The sequence below is a fragment of the Amblyomma maculatum genome, chromosome 8 (genome assembly GCF_055883805.1).
Source record: "Amblyomma maculatum isolate TAMU_Amacu chromosome 8, ASM5588380v1, whole genome shotgun sequence".
Classification (NCBI taxonomy): domain Eukaryota; kingdom Metazoa; phylum Arthropoda; class Arachnida; order Ixodida; family Ixodidae; genus Amblyomma; species Amblyomma maculatum.
Window position 1 is genome coordinate 61010909 of NC_139351.1, and position 23036 is coordinate 61033944.

A 23036-nucleotide genomic window follows, 5' to 3' on the forward strand; every position below is an offset into this window, starting at 1 on the left:
AATGTCCTGCTAAAGGCGGGTATGGGCCTCACAATAGTGTGCAAGGGAAGCAGTATGCCGAATCAGCTGCTGCCTGTCCTAGAAGAAAAGCCTGTTGCAACTGCCTGCAGTTTTTTCGGAAACGTCGGTAAATATGGACAAGTTGTGGTTTTAGGTTACTTATAAAAATGTGGACCATCAGAAACTACCTCGTGGTCAGTGTCCAGTAGTTTGCATTGGCGAAAGTCGCACGATCATTACCGACGAACACTGAACGTACTGTACATGCGTAAAGGGCATGGCCCGATAAGAGTGAATAAAACATTAGATGACGAAGCATTAGTCTCTGAACCGTTTCGCAGTTTGATATTAAATGTTTTTGCTACTCCGCAAAAGATGGTATAGATTTGCTGCACACCGTAGTGACTGCTGGTTTTGCTGGTGCTACGGTGTTGGCCGCTGCCTAACCGCTGTTTCTTGAGTACCTGGCTTGCACCCTGTTGACTCCCCTATGTTGATCTCTCACCGTGCACAAAACATACCATCACTTGCTGCTGCTGTGCGTCTTAGGGCCAGACAGGCGAACTTATTTCTAAGATACAGCTCATTTCAGTATAAGTGTGGGTACAGCTCATTGCAGTATGTCACTTTATTGTCTCAAGCTTGTATGTTCCACCCTAGATTGTAGAGATAACTGCAGGGGACGAGAGTTAAAACTAGGTGCATTAGAATGCATGAAACCCCAGGATTTACTATATATAGTTTTGGTAGGGACTGCAAATGACAATATCCGGAAACGCAAACTCAAGGTCCCTCTGCCATCGTGAACAGCCCAGATGCACAAGCCCAGCCCCACAGCAAGCATATCCAGCAGGCACAGTGCTAAAAAAGAAGAGAAACGGTACAGTGTATGACTCAGCTGAAAACTGTAAGCTCACAGAAGCGCCAACAGTGAAAGTAAGCGCATAGAGAATTCTCACTTCTCAGACCGCGTACAGCATGGAAATAAGCTACGACGAATTCCTCACGTTCAAGCAGAGTGTTATATCACCCCGGCTGTCCCCTTTTGTAGAAATTCAATGCAATACAGAAGCTCAATAATACTCGAAAAAAAAACATTTCTAATATACTGTGCTGTTTGGATGTTAGCCAGTAGTTAATGACAATGAAAGGAGGAAAGAAAAATGTTCGCCTAGTAAAACAAACATCTGCTTGGTTTGTTCGGTTTAACGGTTACTTATACAATTTATTTGCTGATGTGGTGACAAGCAACTATTATGCTTCAACGTACCTGTAACCCCATTGCAATGCGTTGTTATACAAAGGGCACGTACCCGAAGTGCAGCTGCCACTAACTAAAGCTCCGACACCACTACTGCCGAAGATGCAGATGGTATCAAATGCCGTCTGTTGGTAGACACTTGTTTATTGAGGGTAGCGCACCCCTAATGAGAACATGACCGATGCAACCGGCATCCACTGTACAGTGCGCTGTGGCTTTGATGATCATCAATTTAGTCTACAAACGCCTAACAACGCCTCGAGAGCACTACATGACACTGCACGGAGCCTGTCATTAGCTTCGTGCAATGGTTCGAAATTGAAGGTTAAGATGACCATATGCAGTTTTATACGCACCATTTCAGATACATACAACTGTTGTGCTTTTCCTCACTTTTGAGTTGGATATAAATTCATGTTCAAATGTAGGAGGTAAACAATGCCATAAAAAATTTTAATGTATGCTTTCTTTGTCAGCTGGCTTTGAGTTCCACGCTTTGTATAAAATTATGATACAATAAAGGCTTCTTCATTATTACCAGTTTTTTTTCCAAATGCAGAACAAATTCAAATAAACAGGCAGTGTAACAAGCAAATTGTGCTGCAGGGTTTCGCAAAGCGCACTGCTTCAATGCCTCAGACTCACCTCCCCACGGCTGTTGGTTGCCCAACCAGATGGAATCTGCTCCCCTTTCCGGTGCTGAAGCTCAACCTGCCGGAAAAAGTGGGGCCAGTAACAGCAAGATGTCAAACTATTTGAAGCTAGGAGGGCATGGCTACTTTGGAGGCACTACAAATGCGCAAACAAGGCCCTAACCAGAGGTGGTATTCGAGTTTGCGTTGTTATAGAAGGTGTCACTGTCTGCCTGACCTCGAGCCACCTGATTGCTGGAAACACCGGAACCGGATATTGGTTAAGTTTCCACGAATTGCAGATCCGGTATTTCCAACAAGCGAATTACTACAGGTCAGGGAGACAGCGACACTTTCGATATAGATGCAAACTCGGAATAGGGACCATGTGCGAGTATTGAGCTGTCTAAAGCTGCGACCTTTCCATATTATTATTGGTATTTAATATTGACTGTTTATGTTTGATTCTTGTCTGTAAGAGGAATGCCTGAGCATTTATTTACACCTCCACACACTTGGGAAAGCCTCCGCTGAAACGCAAATCACTTTGACACATTCAATCCCATAAAATACAACAAATGTTCGCAAAAGTTCAATGAGTTTATGTAATCAGATACAACATAGGACTCTTAAACAATGCACCTCCCAGGAGAACACCAACTATTGGCAGCGGATTACTCCTGTGACATCATGGTTGAACACCTCCCACATGCCGCAGCTGCTCACGTGTGCAAAAAAGGTCAGCCACAATCTCACGACAACAGGTTGGCATCATTAGTCCAAGTCATCCCTTCTAGAAAACAGATTGGGAGATTCCTCCTTGAGATTCATATCATTATAGGTTTCAGCTAGTTATCACTGTTGAAAAAACTTTCCTCGATGGCCAAATAAATTTTGGCTGGAGAGGCTGCTCATGAAACTGCAGACATGTCCCAGTGCTCTCAATATGTGCTCAAGAAATTATTCAGACCGGTAGCACAACAGCACAACTTTATAAGTATGGTCTGAGCCATACCATGCAGCTCCTAATGCATGTCCAGCGGCGTACACCTCCCGTAGGTGAGACAATTCTCAATTATCGGTCCTGTCAACTTCCACAAATATCACAGGAGGCCACTACATACATGGTTTAGAAATGAGCCCCCAATACTTTTGAAAAAGGGCGGACATAATTCCCGTAATAATGATGACAAAGAACTCCATAAGACGTTTTACTCTGGGACAGCATTCCTGAAGTTTTTCTTAGATGCAGATTCATTGTTTGAGACCTACACGCTTGACTAACACGTACAATAGGGGTACAGCGAGAGGAAGGGGTGGGCTCGTAGGGCTTCAGGAAATTCCCCTTCTGGTGGCTGCAGTTTACTGGTGAAAGAATCAAACTAAGACCGGAAGATATGAAGCCTGAGATAAAAGTAAGATGAATCTTTTCTACAGTAGTGCACCTTGTATGCTTTATGTAGCGGACCTAATTCGGCCATGAGTACATACATATTTAGTGAAACCTGTCGTACTCCGTCGCATCTTTAGAGCGAGCACTCCTCCACAGTGGTGGAGTGGGTTTATTTTGCAAGCAATGCTGGCTTTTCCTGACTATGGGAGGAAGAGGGCTTGAGTCATTTGTGAATGCAGCTCTTGCAGCAACGTGACTGCGTCTATTTTACCTCATTATAGTCCGAAAATTTGTTGCGTTGCTACTGGAGGAAGCGTGAATCTCCTTTTTTGTTTTGACAGTTTTGACGAGCAGGGAACTGAGGCCTAAAAAGCGGTAGATTGGGTGGCAGAACGAATGTAATCCAATAACCACCTGCACCACAGCACAGCTATGCCCACAGGGGCTTTGATGCTTGTTGCTAGCAAGGTGCCTTTTTTATTTGCTTCTTTCACGCCCTTAGCACTGAACGTGGAACGCATTTCTTAATTAGTGGCACTTCTTGTTTCTAGTGGCACTAGAAGTTTCTTGAAAACTTTTTAGAAACACCCCTCCCTTCACCTTTAATTTTTACAAAGCAGCTACCATGGTTGGAAACACAAGCAATGCAATTACAGTCAGCTCATTAGCCTAATAATAAGCTAACTTCATCGGGAGACTTTTTCATTGTCTGAAATATATTACTTGTCAGTATTTCACAGCGACACATTACACGCGCTCAAAGCCTCATTCCATTATTAGTGAGATATATGGTAGGGTAAATGGAGAATGCTTCTTTTAGCTCTGTAAAACTAAAATGATTTCATTTAAAATCTGTTTATCATTAAATTTGAAGCATTAAAGCAGCCCCTTGTTTACCCTGCTTTGGTTTACCCTCCTGGAGTTTCAGTGCCAAAGTTTAAGCAAATGTAAAGCACTGAATGCAGCCTTTCTTCATTTGCATTCACGTGCGAACTTAAATAAATTGATTCCTCCTTATGCCATCAAGAATGTAATACACTCCCTTGAAATCAACAAAAAGAGTTTTCAACATCGGTTTGTCCCGCTTATAGCAAAATTTCGCATTGGTTTAGCCTCAAACCCTGCTGACAGACTGAAATACTATGCTAAAAATTTGAGCGCCGAACTGTTTTTACCAACATTACGAGGGTACATTGAAGAAGAAAAAATTTCGAAATAGTAGTTATAAGAAAAAAATTTCTTATAATTGTAGAATTCTGGCAGTGATTCAGTAGTCATCAGACAAATAATATTTTATTGCTCCATTAGCAGCTGTGCGAAACCTTACTAAATGTTCGTTTTCGTTCTCTTTCTGTCACAGGAGAGGCAAAGCTCAGCCTTCTCAGCATGCTCCTTGTCAAGGGGGGTGGAAACAATTCGTTCAAAACGCATCTCATGTAATACGGCTGTGGTTGTAGCCACGCCATGATGACTGTCAAATAGTGACAATGCTTGATCTGCCTTCTCATCCGTACCTGCATTCACAAACTGTTAGCAACAGAAGTTTATTTTCCTCATAGACTTTCCGATATTTTTGCATAAGATTAGACACCTTAACATGGAGGAACAACTTCATAATAAACGAAACACACTATGAGATTAATATATATTAGAGTGTGAATACATTGCCCCAGTAGAAGAATAAGCTCTTCTTCAAGTACATACTGTTAACCGAAAACATTTCATATGCCTTGGCAATTTATTTGTGAAAAAATAATTACGCAGAGAAAAAGGAGAGAAAAACAGTCTGTAAAAAAACAACTTTGCGTGCCATTCTAAGATTCCAAGATTGACAGCGTTTGACGCCATTTTCAAAAGACTTGAAGCACTCCGCTGCAAACGCCATTGCAAGAGTTTGGTCCTCACAGTGTAGGAAGTTTATTATTACTATAAGATTTTTTTCCAATAAAAGCTCCAATGCAATCAGTGTTCTCATGTGAATAACAAAAAGTTTGAACCTTAAGGGTTATCTCTTCTTTTTTCTTCTTTTCGAGCCCACTTTCCAGAGCTGCTAAGCAAAACTGATAAACAAATGTAATAAGAGATGATGGGTAGCACGAAGTACATTCCTTCTACACCGTTGAAAACAACATGCGTGCTTAATGTAACATCCGTCGTATTCGTTGACAAAAAGAATCGAGTTTTGTGCGGGCTGAGTCAGTAAGCAAAGAAAGTTAGGTCTATTGAGATTATCTCAAATATTGTAGTTAAGTAAGTCAGTTTTTGTCCCGCTACAAACTTGTCTCACAACATAATTGACTACTTGTGCACATCAGTCCCCTTCATTTTTCCTTAGGTTCAATGTAATACTGTACACTCAAAGGTAAGACGCCAACCGAGAAATGTATGAGCATGAATACAATATATTCGAACAAAATGGCAAAGCCAGATGCTTTATATATTGTTCTTTTCACAGAACTGAAATGTGTGCTAATGCTTACAAAAAAGAGTAAAGTAAAAAACATGCAGACGTATTTGCAGTACTATTGCATTGAATTGCTCCTCCTCGTCATTCATGTGAAGGCTCCCCTGACAAAAGTTCTGGTTATGCAACTGACATATAATGGAGCATTCCACTTGCCTTCCCAAGTGCCACAGCAGAGGTTGCCATGTCAAGGACAAAGGAGTCACCATCCTTTCCAGGGGCAGCCACACTGATTGGGTTTGTCCCCAGGAATTTCTGCAAACCAAAACACACAGTTCCTGAACAACTATACGCACACATACACAAAAATTTTGAAGAAAATGCAAATTATTTTAGCTCACGTAAAACACTCTCCAACATCTCAACAAAAACCTATCGAAATTACTATGGCACCTACTTCCTAGGAATATGACAGTTTTCAGTCTTTCTTGATTATCATGTTGCATTTTGCTATACATAATACAGCATGGTATGTGGTTTTCCACAGAGATTATCCATGGTAGCGTACACAATCTGTTGATATGTCACAAATCTGTATTACTGTGTTTTAAGTTTCATAAGATAAAGCAGTGTGTAAGTTAAAGTAAACAAAGTGGTATTTAGCTGAAAAAACAAGAAGGCACTAAAACACTATTTTCACACCCTCATAAAATATTCAGCTAGCTCATTTATATCATGTATTCACACAGCCATTTTTCCCCTGTATGAGTGTTTTTTCTCCAGTGTCTGAACCTCATCGTAATAATGTCAGGATAAGCATGAAAAAACATTACCATGGATAGCTGGCATTCTCGTCATGTACAAAAAGCTACATGAATATGAAGAGAAAGCTATAGATACGTATACAGCTCATAGATGTTTCAGGACTGCGGATTCATCCTAAGAGACAGCAGCACATGTTTAACCAAATACATGATTTGCACCCTTCGCCTGACAAGATCTCTGCCACCCATAGCAACAGCTACCGTATGATCGCAATGTGTAGCTTCAAAAGAGACAAGTTATTAGCAAGATCTCGGACCAAACCTTTTTCCCGCCAGATGGAGCTACCAGTGGAGACGCATTTGTGTAAGACATACCCTGGAACAGAACAGAGTGCAGAGGCAGTCAGTCATGGAACTTATCCATAGCGTCACACTGGATGTGTGGAACTGCAAACTGGCAGACAAATGTTATCACCAACCTGCTCGCTCTCCTCGAACACAATGAAAAAAACTAATTGTTGTTTAATAAAGTAAAACCTTACATCAAAAAGGCTCAGATAATAAGCAAAGAGGTAAAGGAAACCTCCTGCAAGACAGCAAAAGATGAAAATGTTTCTCACAATCATGCCTCTTGAAGCTGCCATCATACTGTAGAAGCCAGCAATGCCATAGTGATTTGAACCTGCACATAGAATTAAGAAGATTGTATAATGGAAGAGTTGCTACAATGAAGAATGCTCCTCAATTTTGTGTCCGGCTCTCTAATATGCAAGATATTATTATTTTGAGACCACTGTAGAATTTACATTGCAGAAATGCGAAAGCCAGACCCTTGCTGGTTTACACGGTGCATCACGTTTGCTCTAATTATCCCTATCAACTAAATACACTGTAATTATCATTGCTAATGTCATCAATGTTAATATATCTAATTGCATCGACATTGCCATCGCTAGTATTATCCTCACGGTAGACAAGAATTATAATGGGCGTTTCACGATGCCGGGTGTGACGCAGTTGGTTAAAGCACTCAGTTGAGGATCCAAGAGATGGTGTTTAAATTTTCGGTGGACAACGGATTTATTTATTAAGGCGAAAGCGTTCTAGGCTCATGGAACGAATTCCCATGCTCGGGCGTTGTGGCGCGAGATTGATGCGCGAGATCTGTTCGCCAGGTCTCTCATATTGCGTTCTTGTCCAGCAAGATGTGTTCTTGTCCAGCGTACCTGACATCTGCAATCCCGCACTTGAACAGGCGCCAAAGGACGCCACGCGACAGGAGCGATGGGTACTATGCAAACTCCCACTTGCTGTAGAACGTGTGACAGATACAGCGCCATTCCTTTTCTGTAAACCAATTAAAATTATACGTATCACTGCAACGAAAGCACATAAGAGTTAAATTATAGGGATTGAAGGGTAGGCTTTCGCCATTCTACTTTTAGGGGACAGCTGACGGACCTTCTAATTCTTTATTTTTAACTATCTTCCTGACGGTTAATACAGCTGGGTTCGGTTTCGGGTGCCATTAAAGGCTTTTTTCTTAAAATCCAAATAATGAGAGCAAGAGGTGATATTTTGTGTGCCAAATCTGCACTATGGGGCTATATTACACACATTATAAAGTAAGACGCACAAATTTTTTTCAGGCATGGCGGAGCGTCAAATTGTGCCCTCAGAACTACACACAGGAAACATCTTTGCACTCTGCTTTCATGCAGCTACCATGTGTCAGTTCGCGATCCCCTTGAAAGCTTCATAATAAAAGCTAAGCATAACACCGGAGGTTAGCGAACATCTGAAAGTGAAAATATGATCAATCATTTTTGCTATCAAATACATAGACTTCAAAAAAGTCGCATTAAAACTTTCGAAAATTTCCGATTATTCAAAAATTACAGACATGCCTGCGTCCACCAGTTGACAAAATTGGCTCAAATTCATTCGGAGGTTTAGCAAAACACGTGAGCAATTGATATAAGAGAAAAGCAAATGCTAACTAGTGCTGCCTTCCTCTTTGTGTTACTCGTCGGCTTGTGTTAACATCCAAAAACAGAACACAAGCACTGACTTACACTGTTCTTTCCCTGCCTCAATCTGTTCTCTGTTTTGTGGTAAACCTCAGAATGAATGTAGACTAACTTGCCCAATACGGCTTAATGTTAAATTATAATTTTTGTTTTGGGCACTTCTTCATGTCTTCTTTTCAATTTATTTTTACTCATGCACCGGTTGGACATTACTGGCATCCATGCGCTCCGTGGATGACTTCAGCCGTGCCCGGTGGTTGCAACAGATGTAGGTCTACGAAGCACACTTGCGGGCTTTTTTAAGTTCTATACGTGTTGCATACCCAGTACCCACACCAATAACACCTAATATCTTGTTGGCCTTTGAAACTTATTTAGCTTCAGCTCTTCCACAATTTTATGGGTAACCAGGGTGTGTAGGAAAAGCCACCTGCAACATTTCTCATGGAACTTCTGAAGGGGCACCGAGACAAGGAGTGCCCAGTAGGATCTCTTGCGGGGTGAATTGCAATTAACGTAACTTTTACGTGCATGTAATGGTAGACGCGAAGAAAATAGGTAGCCCTCGTTTCTATGGGAAAAACGTTTTCACCTTGCGAGCTCTGCTACCTGCCCATGACAGCTATCCGAATTCAGCAAAGAGGTGCTTGCAGGCACCTAAAGCAGCATAAGTGTCCATTTCTTTGTTTCGAAATGTGCAAATTTCGAAATTTTTGAAATACGAATCAAATATGAATACGGGTAAAATACATTCCAATGTCGAATATATAATCGGTGGAAGGGAATGGAAAATAAATGTTTCATACGTTTATTTAGAAACAAAGATAAATAAGAACTGCTCAAAAGTGTATAACCTATCAAAAATTCTGCACAAATTTTGTAGATGACTATGCATACCCCTATTTTGTACAGAAAGCCCTGGCATCGATATGCACTCTCAAAATACTAAAGGACAGCGCGAGACACAAGCGCAAACCAGCAACTATACTTTGTTTTCAAATCTATGGGAGCGATCCTTCACTGTTGCTCGACTGCGAAAAAAACAGTTCTATCAGGAGAAAAAGAGGGTGGTTTGCCGACTGTCATATGCTTTTAAATGTATTTTCAGTTTTGCTTTCGTTTATCTTCTCTTGGTTGTTTAACTCCTCATATAGGGGCTGAGGAAGATGGAAATTTATTGCAGCTGATAGTTTGTGCTCGTGTCGCGTGCTTCCCTGTTCACTTTTGTGCTAGCGCACCTATATTTCAAGATTTGTGAAGACCAAGCCTGCTCAGTATAAAATTTTATTTACAGGATGGACTTGCATAAAATCAAATAAATCAGTCGTTCATGCCGCTGCTGAGTAGAGTAAACTCGTTAATTCAGATTTCAAGCAAACAAAAAGCTGCCCTAATGAACCGAAAGCTGGATAAATGAAACAACTCTAAACACTGCCGACAACCATTGGCATCATGCAGTTTTACCTGATGAACGCCTGCTCAATGGTTATCTGCATTAGAGGTGTAAGATATGTGAGAACGACTTTTTTTCCTTGTGTTGCCAAATGCTTTGCTTTGTACACACACTATCGGGGTAGACCTTTTCATAGAAGGAAAGGTCGCTCTTTCCGAAATGGCACCACTGTGTTATGAGGATGCTTCACTGCACAGCCCACGGGGTCAATCCTGGGATAAAACGGCACCGAATTCGAGTGTTTTTGGTATGGTGTATTTTGTTTTTTCGGATATTTGGAAAGTTGAAAATGTAGGCCTTTTCGAATATGAATCATGTAACAAATATATTCGATTTTTGTCCGAAATTTTGGATATTCCCCTCCCCCTCTACTTTTTCATTTCTTTTCACCAGTTCATGCCACCCATGGTCTTGTCCTTCCAAACCCAACGTAGGTTCATCTTCTTAAAATACGCATCCGGAAACTTTAAGCTCATCACAGGCTTTTTGCTGTCTTTGAAATTCCACTTGCTTGTAGGGCATCTCAGGATTTTATAATTTACTGTTTTCTTTCTTTTTACTTCTCTGATATCATGTTTTAACCTTCGGATAATTTAGGCATTTCTTCATTTATTTTTCAATAATGTTGGCTAGTAAATGCCATTACAGAATTAGGGCAGGTAATACACTTTTTCATAAAAAAAAAGTGCTGCTTTGCGTCGCAGATCCTAAACCCTTTGATTTCCGCTAAATTTTGAAGCTGTCCCAGAGAGCTCTCGCTTATTATATCGTGGGCTTCACATAGATTAAGTGGTATTAGTTTAGCAAATTTATCAACTTAAGCACTACACAACAGCGCTGTGTTTGTGTCCTTCTCGTCTTCGTACTCGTCTTTCGCGCCGTTTATTGCAAAGGAGTTGAATCCTTGTGAGTTGATGGAGCTTTACATCTCATAATGTGGTGTTATTTCTATTTACGAATCATATTTTATCCATGCGTTTCATTTCCACCTTAGTTTCCATGACCACTTTAGAGGTTTCATAATATTATGCCGCCTACTCATCTTTTTTTCCTGAAATGGTGAGTTGGCAAACGCTTGTTTATTGCAGCTGCACAGAGGTTCTTACACTCCTTGAAAGAAACGTAAGGACCGCATTTCAACAATTAACTTTGAAATGTTTTTTCATAATGAACAAATATTTATTACCATAGTAAAATGCATTTCTTTTTTCACACTTGTTTCACATTTGAAATTGTCATCATTTTGCCCATCCTGTTTTAAGTAAGTACGTCAGTCAAAGAATGATAAGATGACAATTGCAAGCTACATAATTAGACCTAAGCATAACGGGCACCAAATGTCCAAGCTGTGTTAGTTCGCTTGTGCTGATTAGTGCGCAGTGCCTTAGAAAAAACAAAAGTGAACAGTCTATCCGCATCCATGGTTGCTATGAACCATTCATTTCCAGATCGCTCTTTTCTTTGAGTTTCATTTTCCCCTGACCTGTTGCATGAGATTTCAGAGCCCAATACACAAGTCAGGCATAATTAGATCACACTGCCTGCATTAACTCCCGTAACTATTGCATGTCCCAATCGCTTGGATCAGATAACAGGGCAAATATTATCTAAGTTCTGAGTGTGTCTGACGTATGCCTGCTGTGTGCATCGCATTTTTACATCTGATGCCACGTCTCAGAAAAAATGAAATTACAGTGCTGTTAATATATATTCTCAATCATATCTGGGTAGCTTTTGCAGTGTTATTTTACCCCTTGCAGTTCATGATGATAGGTCGATGTTCGAAAAGAAATAGTATTTAATATAGTATAAAATGAATTAAAATAGGAATACATGAGGAAGCTTCTGACGTTACGTTGGTTTGTCACGAAGACTGCGCGATCTCCCCCATGCTTTCCACTGGCGACTCTGTCCCGCCGTTACATGATCCCTCGATCCGTCACTTCGTCCGTCTGTCTGTAGATGGCGGTAGTCACTCAACTAACATAAGCTAACAGTTAATATTTCTCCAGCTATGTGCAACTCATCTGCCACGCTAGCACACGAGCTCTGAATGAAGAAAACCACTGACACTCAAATGAATAATAAATTATACTGCAATAAAAGGTCACCAGCAAGGTTACCAGTCCAGTGACTTCAAAACGATAATACTACTCCTCTTTAACGCATTGTAGCTTGACTTTCTTCCCAAGAAAGCACAAGTGACCCTGTGTGTGCCCGGTGATTTTTGCGATTCTCAACTGTTGTACTGTCGTCGTGCATCCTTTCTAAATACGTCCCCAACAGGTCGCAAGGTCATGAGCAACAAGTGCAGCAGCTAAAATAGAGGAACAGTATGCGAGCACAGCCTACTCCGCAGTCTACCGCAGAGAGGCATGCTCCTAACTGCCAATTAAAAAAATGATCTCACCACATCCTGTTTTTGAGCTATATGCAGGTTGCATCATTTACTCCGGAGACAAAATAACATGCAGCACAAGCTTTGCATGAGAACAAAAAGGGAATCCTGCTCATGTTCAAACCATCCACGGTCATTGTTGACACCGTAGAAATTATAAAATTCAAGTTTGGAAAGTCACTTTGCAAAGGAGTTTTTGCTCCTTTAATAGGGTAGAGCCCTGATGTAGGAAAATCTGGTTTTATGAATGTTTGAGCTTGATAGAGATCTAATAATGACAGTCTGCACAGCAACTGCACCAGGTGCCTAACTAATCTGGCACACTCTTCTCTTACCGCATCAATTCAAGTCGTTCCATTTTGAACGATGGTGAGAAATGGCCCATTTTCTCTGTGATTCAAGCGCCTTTTGAAAATGCACGCTATCTAGTATGCCCTTGATCCACAAAACCATACTTTTGGATTTAGCCCAGCGATGTGAGGTGGTATTTTTAAGCATTCTGCAAACCTATACACGAGGAACAATTACAGCCATCCTGACATCGAAGGTGGCATCCATTGTAATAAAAAGGCAACAAATAAATGGTCACAGGTTTAGTCCAGACAGGACTGACTGCTCCATACCCAGCCTATAGACTGGTAGGCGTCTCTCTGCAATCTATTTTTATTATTGCCAAGAACATTTGCTTCCTTATGATATCACTTGAAGGTATCAGGCGCCCCTTATGTAATATCCCCGAACTGGGGGTCTTTAAGGTAATAAAGTGATGTGGTGTGATATAAAATAAAGAAGCGTCGAAAACGAACGAACACATTTAAGAGACACGAACACGTTCGTTGTTGGCGCTTGTTTATTTTCTAATGTGCATAAACTAGCCCGACAAAAAATCATACTGCAGTACCAGGCATGTTGCGAAAAGTAGGGGGAATTTATTGTCTTCCACTCACATAGGTACTTGTATATACACACACACGCACTGTAGTACATACATGGGAGGACAACGAAAGGTGCGATACTAGCAACAATCACATATAAATACTTATTCAGTGTTCATCAATACCTACAAAACACAAGCTCAAAAAGAATTACAATGAGAAACTTAATGACAGATGATTAAATCTTATATGGCAATACACTTCCTCCTGATGCGAGGTACGTGACAAAAGAGGGAGGGGGGGGGAGGGGTTAGTATGGCAAAGCTGGCATAACAAGCCTGCCATCCTGAACGACGAAGAAACGGTTGTGCCAGCGCTGCAGTAACCGCGCCTCTCCACCTCTGTCCTGTTGATCAGAGAGATACTTCCACAATAGAAAACGCAGTCGCTGCAGTGCTGGGTACATGGCCCTGGCTGGTTGTCTACGGACTTTAGCAAGGCAGAGAATTCTGCTTTTTTTGTTTTACTAATCTTGTGTACTTTATTCTGTAGATGTAGACGACTTATTCTATTCGGCACCGCAAGTAGACTTGTTTAAATCATTGTGGGAATGTATTGAATGTAATCGTGTTGTTGCTTTTAAGAGCTCAGCTGGAGTTAATGCTGATAATTTTCTTTCACTTCTTGAGTTTTTTTACTCAAGTCTACAGTTTTGTCATCAGATAGAGATATGCATCAGGTACATCAGAGATATGTGGCATTTGAATTGGGTAATATGTTGCGCAGTCCTATATCAGATATTTGTACCATCACTTAACCAAGCGGTTTCTGCATCCCTTAATGGTCAAGGTATAAAAATAATTAGTTGTGACTGTCTTGGTTTCCTTACTTGGATGGTGTGAGGGAGTGTCTCGGACTTGCTTTCGTTGGTTGGACGTTGCTTTTAATCTGAGGGTTGCTAAGTTTTTATTCTTATTTTTGGAAAGGAAGAACTTAATTGGTGGTTAGATGTATCTGCAGGTAATAGAAGAGGAGTGCATATTTGATGTGCTTGGGTGAAGAGGAGGAAGTTGTGCTTGTGTGTGAAAGAGGCAGTTAGCGTTCCTTTGAATGTATTACAGTTGGTAGTGTGCGCCTGTGTTGTTTCTCTATTCGTGTTATCCTCGTTGCGCCCGTCAATTTTGTTTATTCCGGCCCCAAAACATTTCTCATAGATGTACCTTTCTCAATGTTTTGTTTTTCGATATTTATTACCTTTTTGCTTATCTGCTCATTAGTTCTCAACTAATCATGGTTTGCTTTGTGCGAGCTCATTCATAAAACACACAGCCAAGTTTCAAAATGTGTGTCTTAGCACTAACTGAGAAATGATAATTCATATCCTCACCCACACCAGACGGAGCACTCTGCCCTTTGAGAATGTTTCTGCCAGTCTTTTAAATTTGGCATTTTTTTTCCCGTAAGCAGTACATTCCATCTTTGCCTTTATATATTTGCAAAAGAAGCTTATTAGCCATGTTTTAAAAAGTCTAAAATTCCAAATGTTTGTGTGAATAATTTTTGCATGCATAGCATCCAGAAATTGCCTGTTTTGTTGAAGTAAGAAAAGGATTTGTCGAAATGGAAAGCATTTTCAAAAACTTGGGCAAACAGACCTCAACCCTTGTGTACTAAAAAGAGGCAGTCGACATTCTTGCCGCAATAATGATAAGCGCGCCTTATTTCTAGACCGAATGATGCTCTGCCCTCATGTCTATACAAATATTTAATTTTCGGCCCAAAATTTCTTCCTTTTGACCTGTTATTACTTGTGGTGACAATACCCCTGCGCAAAAGGCAGACCTAATCAAAGAAATTCAGGAGCATGTTAGACGATTCTTTGCAGCACCAACCACTGTTTGGGCATTCACTTTGAAGAGTGCTTCCTTCAAATCAGCTTGGGAAGCTTTCAGTTGATTTAAGCTTCATACATGATATTAGAAGTAGAAGACTCTCAAGACATTCATAACGGATGAACACCCCTAGCCATGTTAGGTTGTCATCAGCAACCATTGGAGTTCTGCTACAACCTAGATACAACAATCCGCTTTTATTATATTCTATCATTATAATTGGTTCACAGAAAAGGAAAGGCGCAGTATCCCTCGCAGATGTATTTGAGAAAGTGCTACAAATCTTCCCAAAAAAAAGCAAAATGTTCCGAGAGCACTGCAATATTCTTAGTGGAGAAATGCGAAATGTTAAGCGTTGCTGCTGCACACTATACATCGCGCGCCCATGGCAGAACACAACCAGCCTTCTGTTGAGCGCTATAAGCTCACCGGCGTTAGATAACTGGTTTAAATGAAAGGATAGACACAGTATATGTCACTCGTGGAATCTTGCTGACACATCTCAAAGGCAAATTTCACCGACGCAAGATTTTCAATCTTTAAGACGAAAGCCTTTAATGCCTCATCGTTGTCAGCAGAAGCTGTCGGCAGAGGCTGTCGGCAGAGGGTATCACATTTTCGACGGAAATAGTTAAAACTAAATAAACAAACCTTGTGTCCACTATCAGGAAGCACCTACATCATCCCAATGGTTTGAGTGCTCTATTTTATCTCTCCCTCAGTAATACCAGGAAACATGTTTTGCACAATGTTTTGCGCGTGTGAGAACCACATTTAAATCGGCGAGAACCTGACAGATGGTAGCACTGCCCCAATGTATTGAGCCAGTGTCAGGTTGCCCCTCCCCCCCCCTCCCTTTCTATGAGTTTCTCCCTCAAAGGGGAGCTGGCTAACAGGTAGAACAACTGGGTCATTCCCGTTAGTGTGACCGGTTTACATGAAATACATACCGTGAGTTTTGCCAGCATCTGACACATTTAGAGATAGAAAACAGGTAATGAGCTTTATGAAGGTGCGCGCGACTAACAATTTATACTCTCTGGAAGCAACGGTTGTTTTGTTATATTTTTTTTCAATCATTTTCCCCATTAGGTACAAAGGTTTTAAAATAAAGGGAATATTCAGAGGCTGACAATATGGGTAAATGACAAGTTACATATATGTAAAGCGGTGCAAAAAATATGCGGTGAGAAGTCAATGTCCAATACTACGCCGAAACAGATTTACACCAGTAAAGCGTTCCAGAAAACAACGTATTTTTCATTCCTCCATTTTTTTAGGTACTCTGTTCACTGACTGATCAGGCCTATGCCATTTAGCCTTCAATTTTGTTTTCTGCACACAAACGGTTTGTGGCAAATTCACTTTTTACATTTTGGTGTTAGGTGTAACTGAAGCACATGCATTGGATTTCTCATTTCCTCTCATTCCAAGGTGGTTGAGAACCTAGCAGCACTCAATTACATGTCCCTAGCTGTGTTTGATCTGCTTGACGTTATGTATGAGGTTTCACGAGATTGCAGTGATTGTCTATAAAGGGAGACCCCTTTTAATATTACCCCAGACTGCGTGTAAGAAAATACTTGAGCTCATTACCTCTTGCAACAACCCATCCGATGCCGGCTTGCTGTGCCTTCTGCAAGGCCAGCTCCATGCAGAACTTTCCAACGACAGGGCCAAGAACATTCTTGCCATCAACGAGGGCAGTGGCTGGCAGCTCGTTGACAATCACGGGCGAACCGGAGGGTTGGCAGACACCCTTCTGAATGTCTGTCACGTACATTTCTGAACAAAAGAAGTAAATTGAGACAGAGGACTGACAGGCGTTCGAACAATTGAAACTTAAATTGAAACTTCAATTGAAAAATTTCAATTGAAGTTTTCAGTTGAAACTTTACATGTGCTGAGAAAATATCTCGACACTAAAGAATGAACCCTAATTTTGTGATATATGGCGTAGTTTTCTGGAAAAAAATTGTATATCACTAAAGGTGGAAAATGCAGTTTCTGCCATTTCGAAACGTTTCATGTTTCGACACTGCTTGCTTCCGGACTAAGCTTATGGTATCTACTGTATTTTCCTCCCAACTCTATGCAACTTTTACTTTTATAAAAACTATCAAAAACCCGTTTTGTTGTGGCAGATGATTTAGTAAAAAAATCGAAAACAGTTTCAGGAGCGACGAGCTAGAAAAATGTTCATTTTCAATCTTAGTTACTGGCATGATGGCCTAAGTTGTTTGCAATAAAAAATTTTCTTTGGTAATACATGTGCTGAATAGAGAAATACCAGCCAAGAAAGGCACTGACAAAATAGAGAGCTGTCCCTTCTGTTTCCATGTCATTTTCGGCCGATATATTACCCCTTCTGAATAAGACTATGACGGGAATAATTGCAGTTAGTTTGCTTTATGGAGCATATTGTGGTTTTCAACATAAATGGTTTTTTAAATAAAATCCTTTGACTTTTGAAAGAGCAAGATGTAGTTCAAGAGAGACAGTTTTGAAGGGAAAAAGTTAATTATAAAAGCATTTCAATTCTTGAATCTTTTCTCTGATTTAGCGAACTGAAAGAATAGTTGGCTAAGTGACACTTCCTAAAGCAAATTTAAATTTTAATGCACGCTTTACTTGTGCATTAAAAACGCTGAGGTGTGGATCATTCCAAATTAGGTCTCTCGCCAAATTTAGTAATATTGACGTCTAAAAAGTCTACATAAAACTTGCGGTCGAAATGGTCTTAAAGTGACATCATTCAGTTTGTAGAACCGCTCAGCTATCGTTTCAATTTACCATATGTACGCATGCGAGATACGACACACAAATGGTTATGCCTAGCAGTGAGAGTTCTGGATATAAAGTGAACAAGTTGTATGAAAAGGCCACCACCTCAGACTGACGCTCTCTGCGTACAATCTAATATCCTTTAAGTGAGCAGATGCCAGATATCCTGCTCCACGCGGTAAGTGTAAGAATGGTTACGCGCTGTGCTGCTGATGTGTGATATATGTAACTAGTTAAATCTAACCTGACAGCTGTTTTCAAAACACAAAATGCGAAACTTGTAGGTTAATATATATTCAAGCATTTATAAATGTCACTGAAAATTGATGATAAAAACCGAGTGAAAATGTGAATACAACACGAAGACAGTGCCCTCACAAAATGTAAACCAAATAAGCCCTCCAGTCAATACTACCCCTCACCGTAGCTGAACGAACGAAGTATTCGAAAGGGCAGCTCTAAATTCACACACGAATTCCACAAGTTCTGGAGCTTTATTGCGCTAAGTGACCTTCCAATTCTCGATCGTTTTCTATTCCTACGAAAAGGACACATCAAGGGCACTTTGATGGGAGCAGCAGTGATCTGCATAGTTGCAAAAAGGGGCGGCATCTCAAAAGACTTGCTCACAAGATCACTCTAGATCTCTAATGCAGGCGAGGGACCAGAAGGTAGTGGTAAAGAGAACAGTGCCAAGGAGAGCAGACACTACCATGATGAGCGAGTGAGAGCAGGTTCACGGCAAAAAAAATGTCACTTGTATTTCATGCCTGTTGTCATCCTCAATTTTCCTGTTGGTTGTGCACTTCAAGAAAGTTTTTTTTGGCCTTGAAATTTCATGTTTCGGTTAAAGATTATTGCATAGCCTATATCCTAGTATAAATATGGTTTAGCATTAAAAAAATATTAATTTCTGGTTAAACGCTTTGCCGTCCTAAATTTTAAGCAACAAATTGGCTCAAACTTGACACTCCTGACACTTCAGAACAAAATTGCCAACATCCTGCCAATAAAAATAATTGGGTATAAATAGTGTCTTCGAACATTCTTGAAAATTAACATTTCTTCAGTTTATTTTTACACTTAGATCTGAACACCGGCACTTGTTTAAATCAATGAATATACAATGCTGCCATTACGCTGTCTGCACAATGGTTTGAACTGCATATTGTAAGGACTACTTTACACAAACAATGAGGGGATTTGAGACCAGTCAGACGAAATTTACATTAACAAGAATGAGGGAATTCAGACAAGTCAGACTAAATGCAAATTTTTTTAACAGGCAGTATTCGATAACATCTAGAGGCAGAAATTTTAATAACGTATGTAATAGCAGAAATTGGGCTATTTAGATGTGAAGATGATCGCTTTGCAAAATTCAACTCCTGAGAGCACCTTTTCCACGTAGACTAAGAGCTGCAGTTTTAAGTTAGCGCCCAGTACACAGTTTTAGTGCAAAAATACAGTTTTGAGGGTGGCTCATGACCATCATCAGCAACATGACTGCCCCCACTACGGGGCAAAGCCCTAGGTCAATTGTCGCCATTCCTTACTGCAAACTTTCGCCTGCATGATCTCATCCGCCCACCAAACTAAAATTTCTAGTGTATGTACCTTGCTATGCTTATATTGGGAAGATTGATTATATATTAAATTTAGTCCAACATTTATTCTACTTTGTAAATACATGCACAATTATTGTTATAAGGTATATCACATTGTGGGGAGCCTGATTTTCAGCACAGAATGGTTATTGGACTAAAGAATAAACAAGGTATGTGATTGTATGCAAAAATATATAAGCATCATTACTGTTGTTTAATTCAATAACTTGACATCTATAACAGTTCATTTTTGTGAAAAGTTTCGACCAGAAAATGGCACATCATAAAACGTAGAACCTCACACTACACCACTCGAGTCTCATATGAAGGTCAGTTACCACACTTGTAACTTTTTTGAGTGTGGTTTTCCCACTAAATGTGGTACAGAGCGTGGTACAGACTGTCTGAAACTGAGAAATGACAAATACCATGCGGGCGCTCGCCGACGCCGATCAAGATTGCAATAAACTGATCGAATCGGTACCTATAGGGGTCACACTAAGCGATGCGGTGAAGCGCGCGACTTTGAAATTTGAAATAGCGCTCAGCTGAGCGCGCACATTTTGAATATAAAGCAATATTTTTGAAACGCGCAAAATAGTGCTTTCCGCACGGTCTTCTGTCAATAAGGTCATGCGTGATGGGCCTACATCTACCGGCATACACCTGACCGTGCATGAATGCGGAGTGCCTTACGCAGTCGATTCAGTCCGTGGCTGAAGTGGCCCCGGTAGTCGCCGGCGACAAGAACCTCAGCCAGGGATTCGGCGTGTGCCTTGTCCGTGCCCACTTTGCGCATGCAGCGGACGATGAAGGCCTCCATCTCCTGCTTGGGAACAACGACACCATTGCTCTGGTACACCGACGTTGCCGCCATTCTGGAGAAATACACTCCCAACGCTCCCGATCCGCACCCTGCTAGTGGCGGCCTCAACAGGCGCCAGGCTGGCGACATCTGCTACAACCCTCGACAAGTGGCTTGCAGCTACCTGATGCGTGTACAAACCCTCACTCAATCGAGGCGCGATATCTCTGCTCTCCGCTCCCGCGACGAACCTGTTCTACGCGCATGCCGGAGAGAAAGGGAAGCCAAATGCAGACGGCGGCAGTGTTACGCGTCCTTTCACACGGGTTTTCTTTTCCATTCTTCTGTCTCTTTGCACTCAGCTTTGAAGATGTGCGCACACAAACGCTGATAGTTCACCATCACCTAGCGCAAGCAAGCGCTTTCAACGCAAGGGCGCACTCTGCGTTTTTATCTTTCAGGATAAGAAAGGAATTACCACGATTGATACAGCGAGCTCGATCGCTATTTCGCTCCTCGTCGCGCCCCAGTTTGCCGCGACACTTCATTAACGCCGGTGTCGACATTAAGCGTAAGTATAAAGTAAAAAGGGTGTAGGGTAGATAACTATTGAAGCTGGCATGCGAAATAGCGTAATACGTAAAGTACGTCAAAAGTAAATGGCAGAGAAAAACGACTGCGCGTCCGAGGATTCTTAGCAAAGTACCTCTATGAAGTGACCCCAGAATTTGATTAACTGAGGAGCATATATATATATATATATATATATATATATATATATATATATATATATATATATATATATATATATATATATATATATATATTTAACAAGCTCACTTTTGTAGAAACTTAATCAATGGATACACTACTTGAAACATAAAGGGTGGTGAGTGTCGGTTCATGCGAACGTTCCCCTATGCGTATGTTACTCTGTCAAATATATTCATGCCACATGTAGTTATCCTTTCAGAATACTGAATGTACTATAGTATCACTTCTTGGAGAATCGACAATGATGACTTTCCTAGAGCCTCTATATAGTACCGCACTATGGTACAAACTAGCAGCCCAGTGTAAGAAGAGTACACTGTTTTGACACACGATGAAGGATGAAACGTTACGTGCTGCGATGAACACAAGCCACAGGAGTATACACAGCCAGGTACTAAGAAAAGTCACTCTCACACCAGGTCGAGAATTGCGACTTCATGCAGATATATATGGCCATGTAGCAAATAGCTAAAATCTAGCAGATCATTTTCCTTATTCAATACAGTAGAGCCCCGATATGGTAAACTCGGATATAGTAGGCTAAAACGGAAGTTCCAGTTCACCTTCCATAGACTGTACTTGTACATTTTTCCTCCTGTACAGTAAATACATTTTTGATAACAATCGGTTATATTTAAGTACATCTGGACGCGGCAACGACTTCCCAAGAAAATATGCAAGGATCGCAATGCAATCCTTATATTGCGTTTGTTTGCAAAAAAAAAAAACACCTACCGTTTTTTAATGGCTTTACCACCAGCGTTAGCAGCACTGAGAAGCCGATTTTACCTAGACCTTAGGGCCGTGAAGGAAAGTACGCAGCAGCATGGAAAGAAGGCTGCGTGGTCCATTCAGAAAGAAGTAGTAGTAGTAGCAAACTTTATTCAGGACACCAATTAAGCGTCCAGCAGACAGAAAGAAAAAGAAGAGTAAAAGTTCAGCAAGGAATTGAGAAGGAAAGAAACGGCCGAACATTTGCAGCACAGTGCAGAACAGAGAACTAAGCAGCGTAGGTAAGAAGTGATGGTGCGGCATGTGCGGCGTTGCAGTGCTTGACTGCTGCATGCCTTTGTCATTGCCTTTAAAAAGACAACGTCTTTTAAATTATGGATAGTAATAGAGAGGTGTGAGGGTATGTCCACGGAGCATATGGTTTGTGTTTTGTGGCTTATGATTCTTACAGCTACTGCTTCAAACTTCGTTTTCAGGGATATTTCTCTGGCGAGGACGTCGCTTTGTGCCATTATTGCGAAGCCTCCTGACAGTCTGCTAGCCTGCACTAGATCTGTTGTAAGGTGTTATATATTTTAAAGATGTTTGCGTGCTTTGGCATCAGGTTTGGTTCTTGAAGGCAAATAGCTGCTGGTACCACTGTTGTGAGTATATCTGTAATGCCAGTGTAATTTCTGTGTAAACCTCTGCAGATCCATTGCATTAGATGAGCCATTGTGATAAGCAGGGAATAACGAAAAGATGTATTCTCAGTAGGGGTTACTCGTGATTTCCCTTTTCTGTCTAGTGAGTTTTGCTACCGCTGCAGCGGCGGCGAGCTGAGAGTTGATTCCGCCGCCAAACCCTCTAGTTACGCTGGACGTCCGCGACGATGCTGCGGTTGTGCAGCTTTTTCAAACCGGTGGGCTTTCACTGACATTCATATCCTCCTGGGTGCAGACATGGAGGAAGCTTCTTGGCCGCGATGGCCCGTAGGCTTCGCATGAGTCTTTTGTTGGCACTGTTTAACAAGATCCGGTGGCACAGTATCTTGGAGCTACAGATGCCTTCTTAGTGGGATGGGACGACAGATACAGTTCCGCAATGCTGGTATGGTTGTCTGTCGCCAAAGAGGCCGCTGCTTAACGCGGCAAGTGAGGACCTCCGGCACTGATCGCGTGATCGCCTCATGAACCATTGCCACGGGCTGTGCCACTAGCTTCACTGGACAAGGTGCAGACCTGTATGTCGAC

At 41.2% G+C, this 23036-nt stretch overlaps 1 protein-coding gene across 1 annotated transcript in view; it reads right to left on the bottom strand.

The window, feature by feature from the left end:
* Nucleotides 1-20519, bottom strand: part of LOC146181257 (uncharacterized) — a 39679-nt gene extending 19160 nt beyond the window's left edge. Inside the window, exons 1-6 of the mRNA XM_084576317.1 lie at nt 20190-20519; nt 16699-16887; nt 7075-7136; nt 6777-6830; nt 5907-6005; nt 1907-1972 (exon numbers count right to left, since the gene is read on the bottom strand). Coding sequence (XP_084432443.1) covers nt 1907-1972; nt 5907-6005; nt 6777-6830; nt 7075-7136; nt 16699-16887; nt 20190-20448 — 729 coding nt within the window. The 5' untranslated portion in view covers nt 20449-20519. The remainder of the gene's footprint in view (nt 1-1906; nt 1973-5906; nt 6006-6776; nt 6831-7074; nt 7137-16698; nt 16888-20189) is intronic.
* Between the last annotated feature and the right edge of the window lie 2517 nt (nt 20520-23036).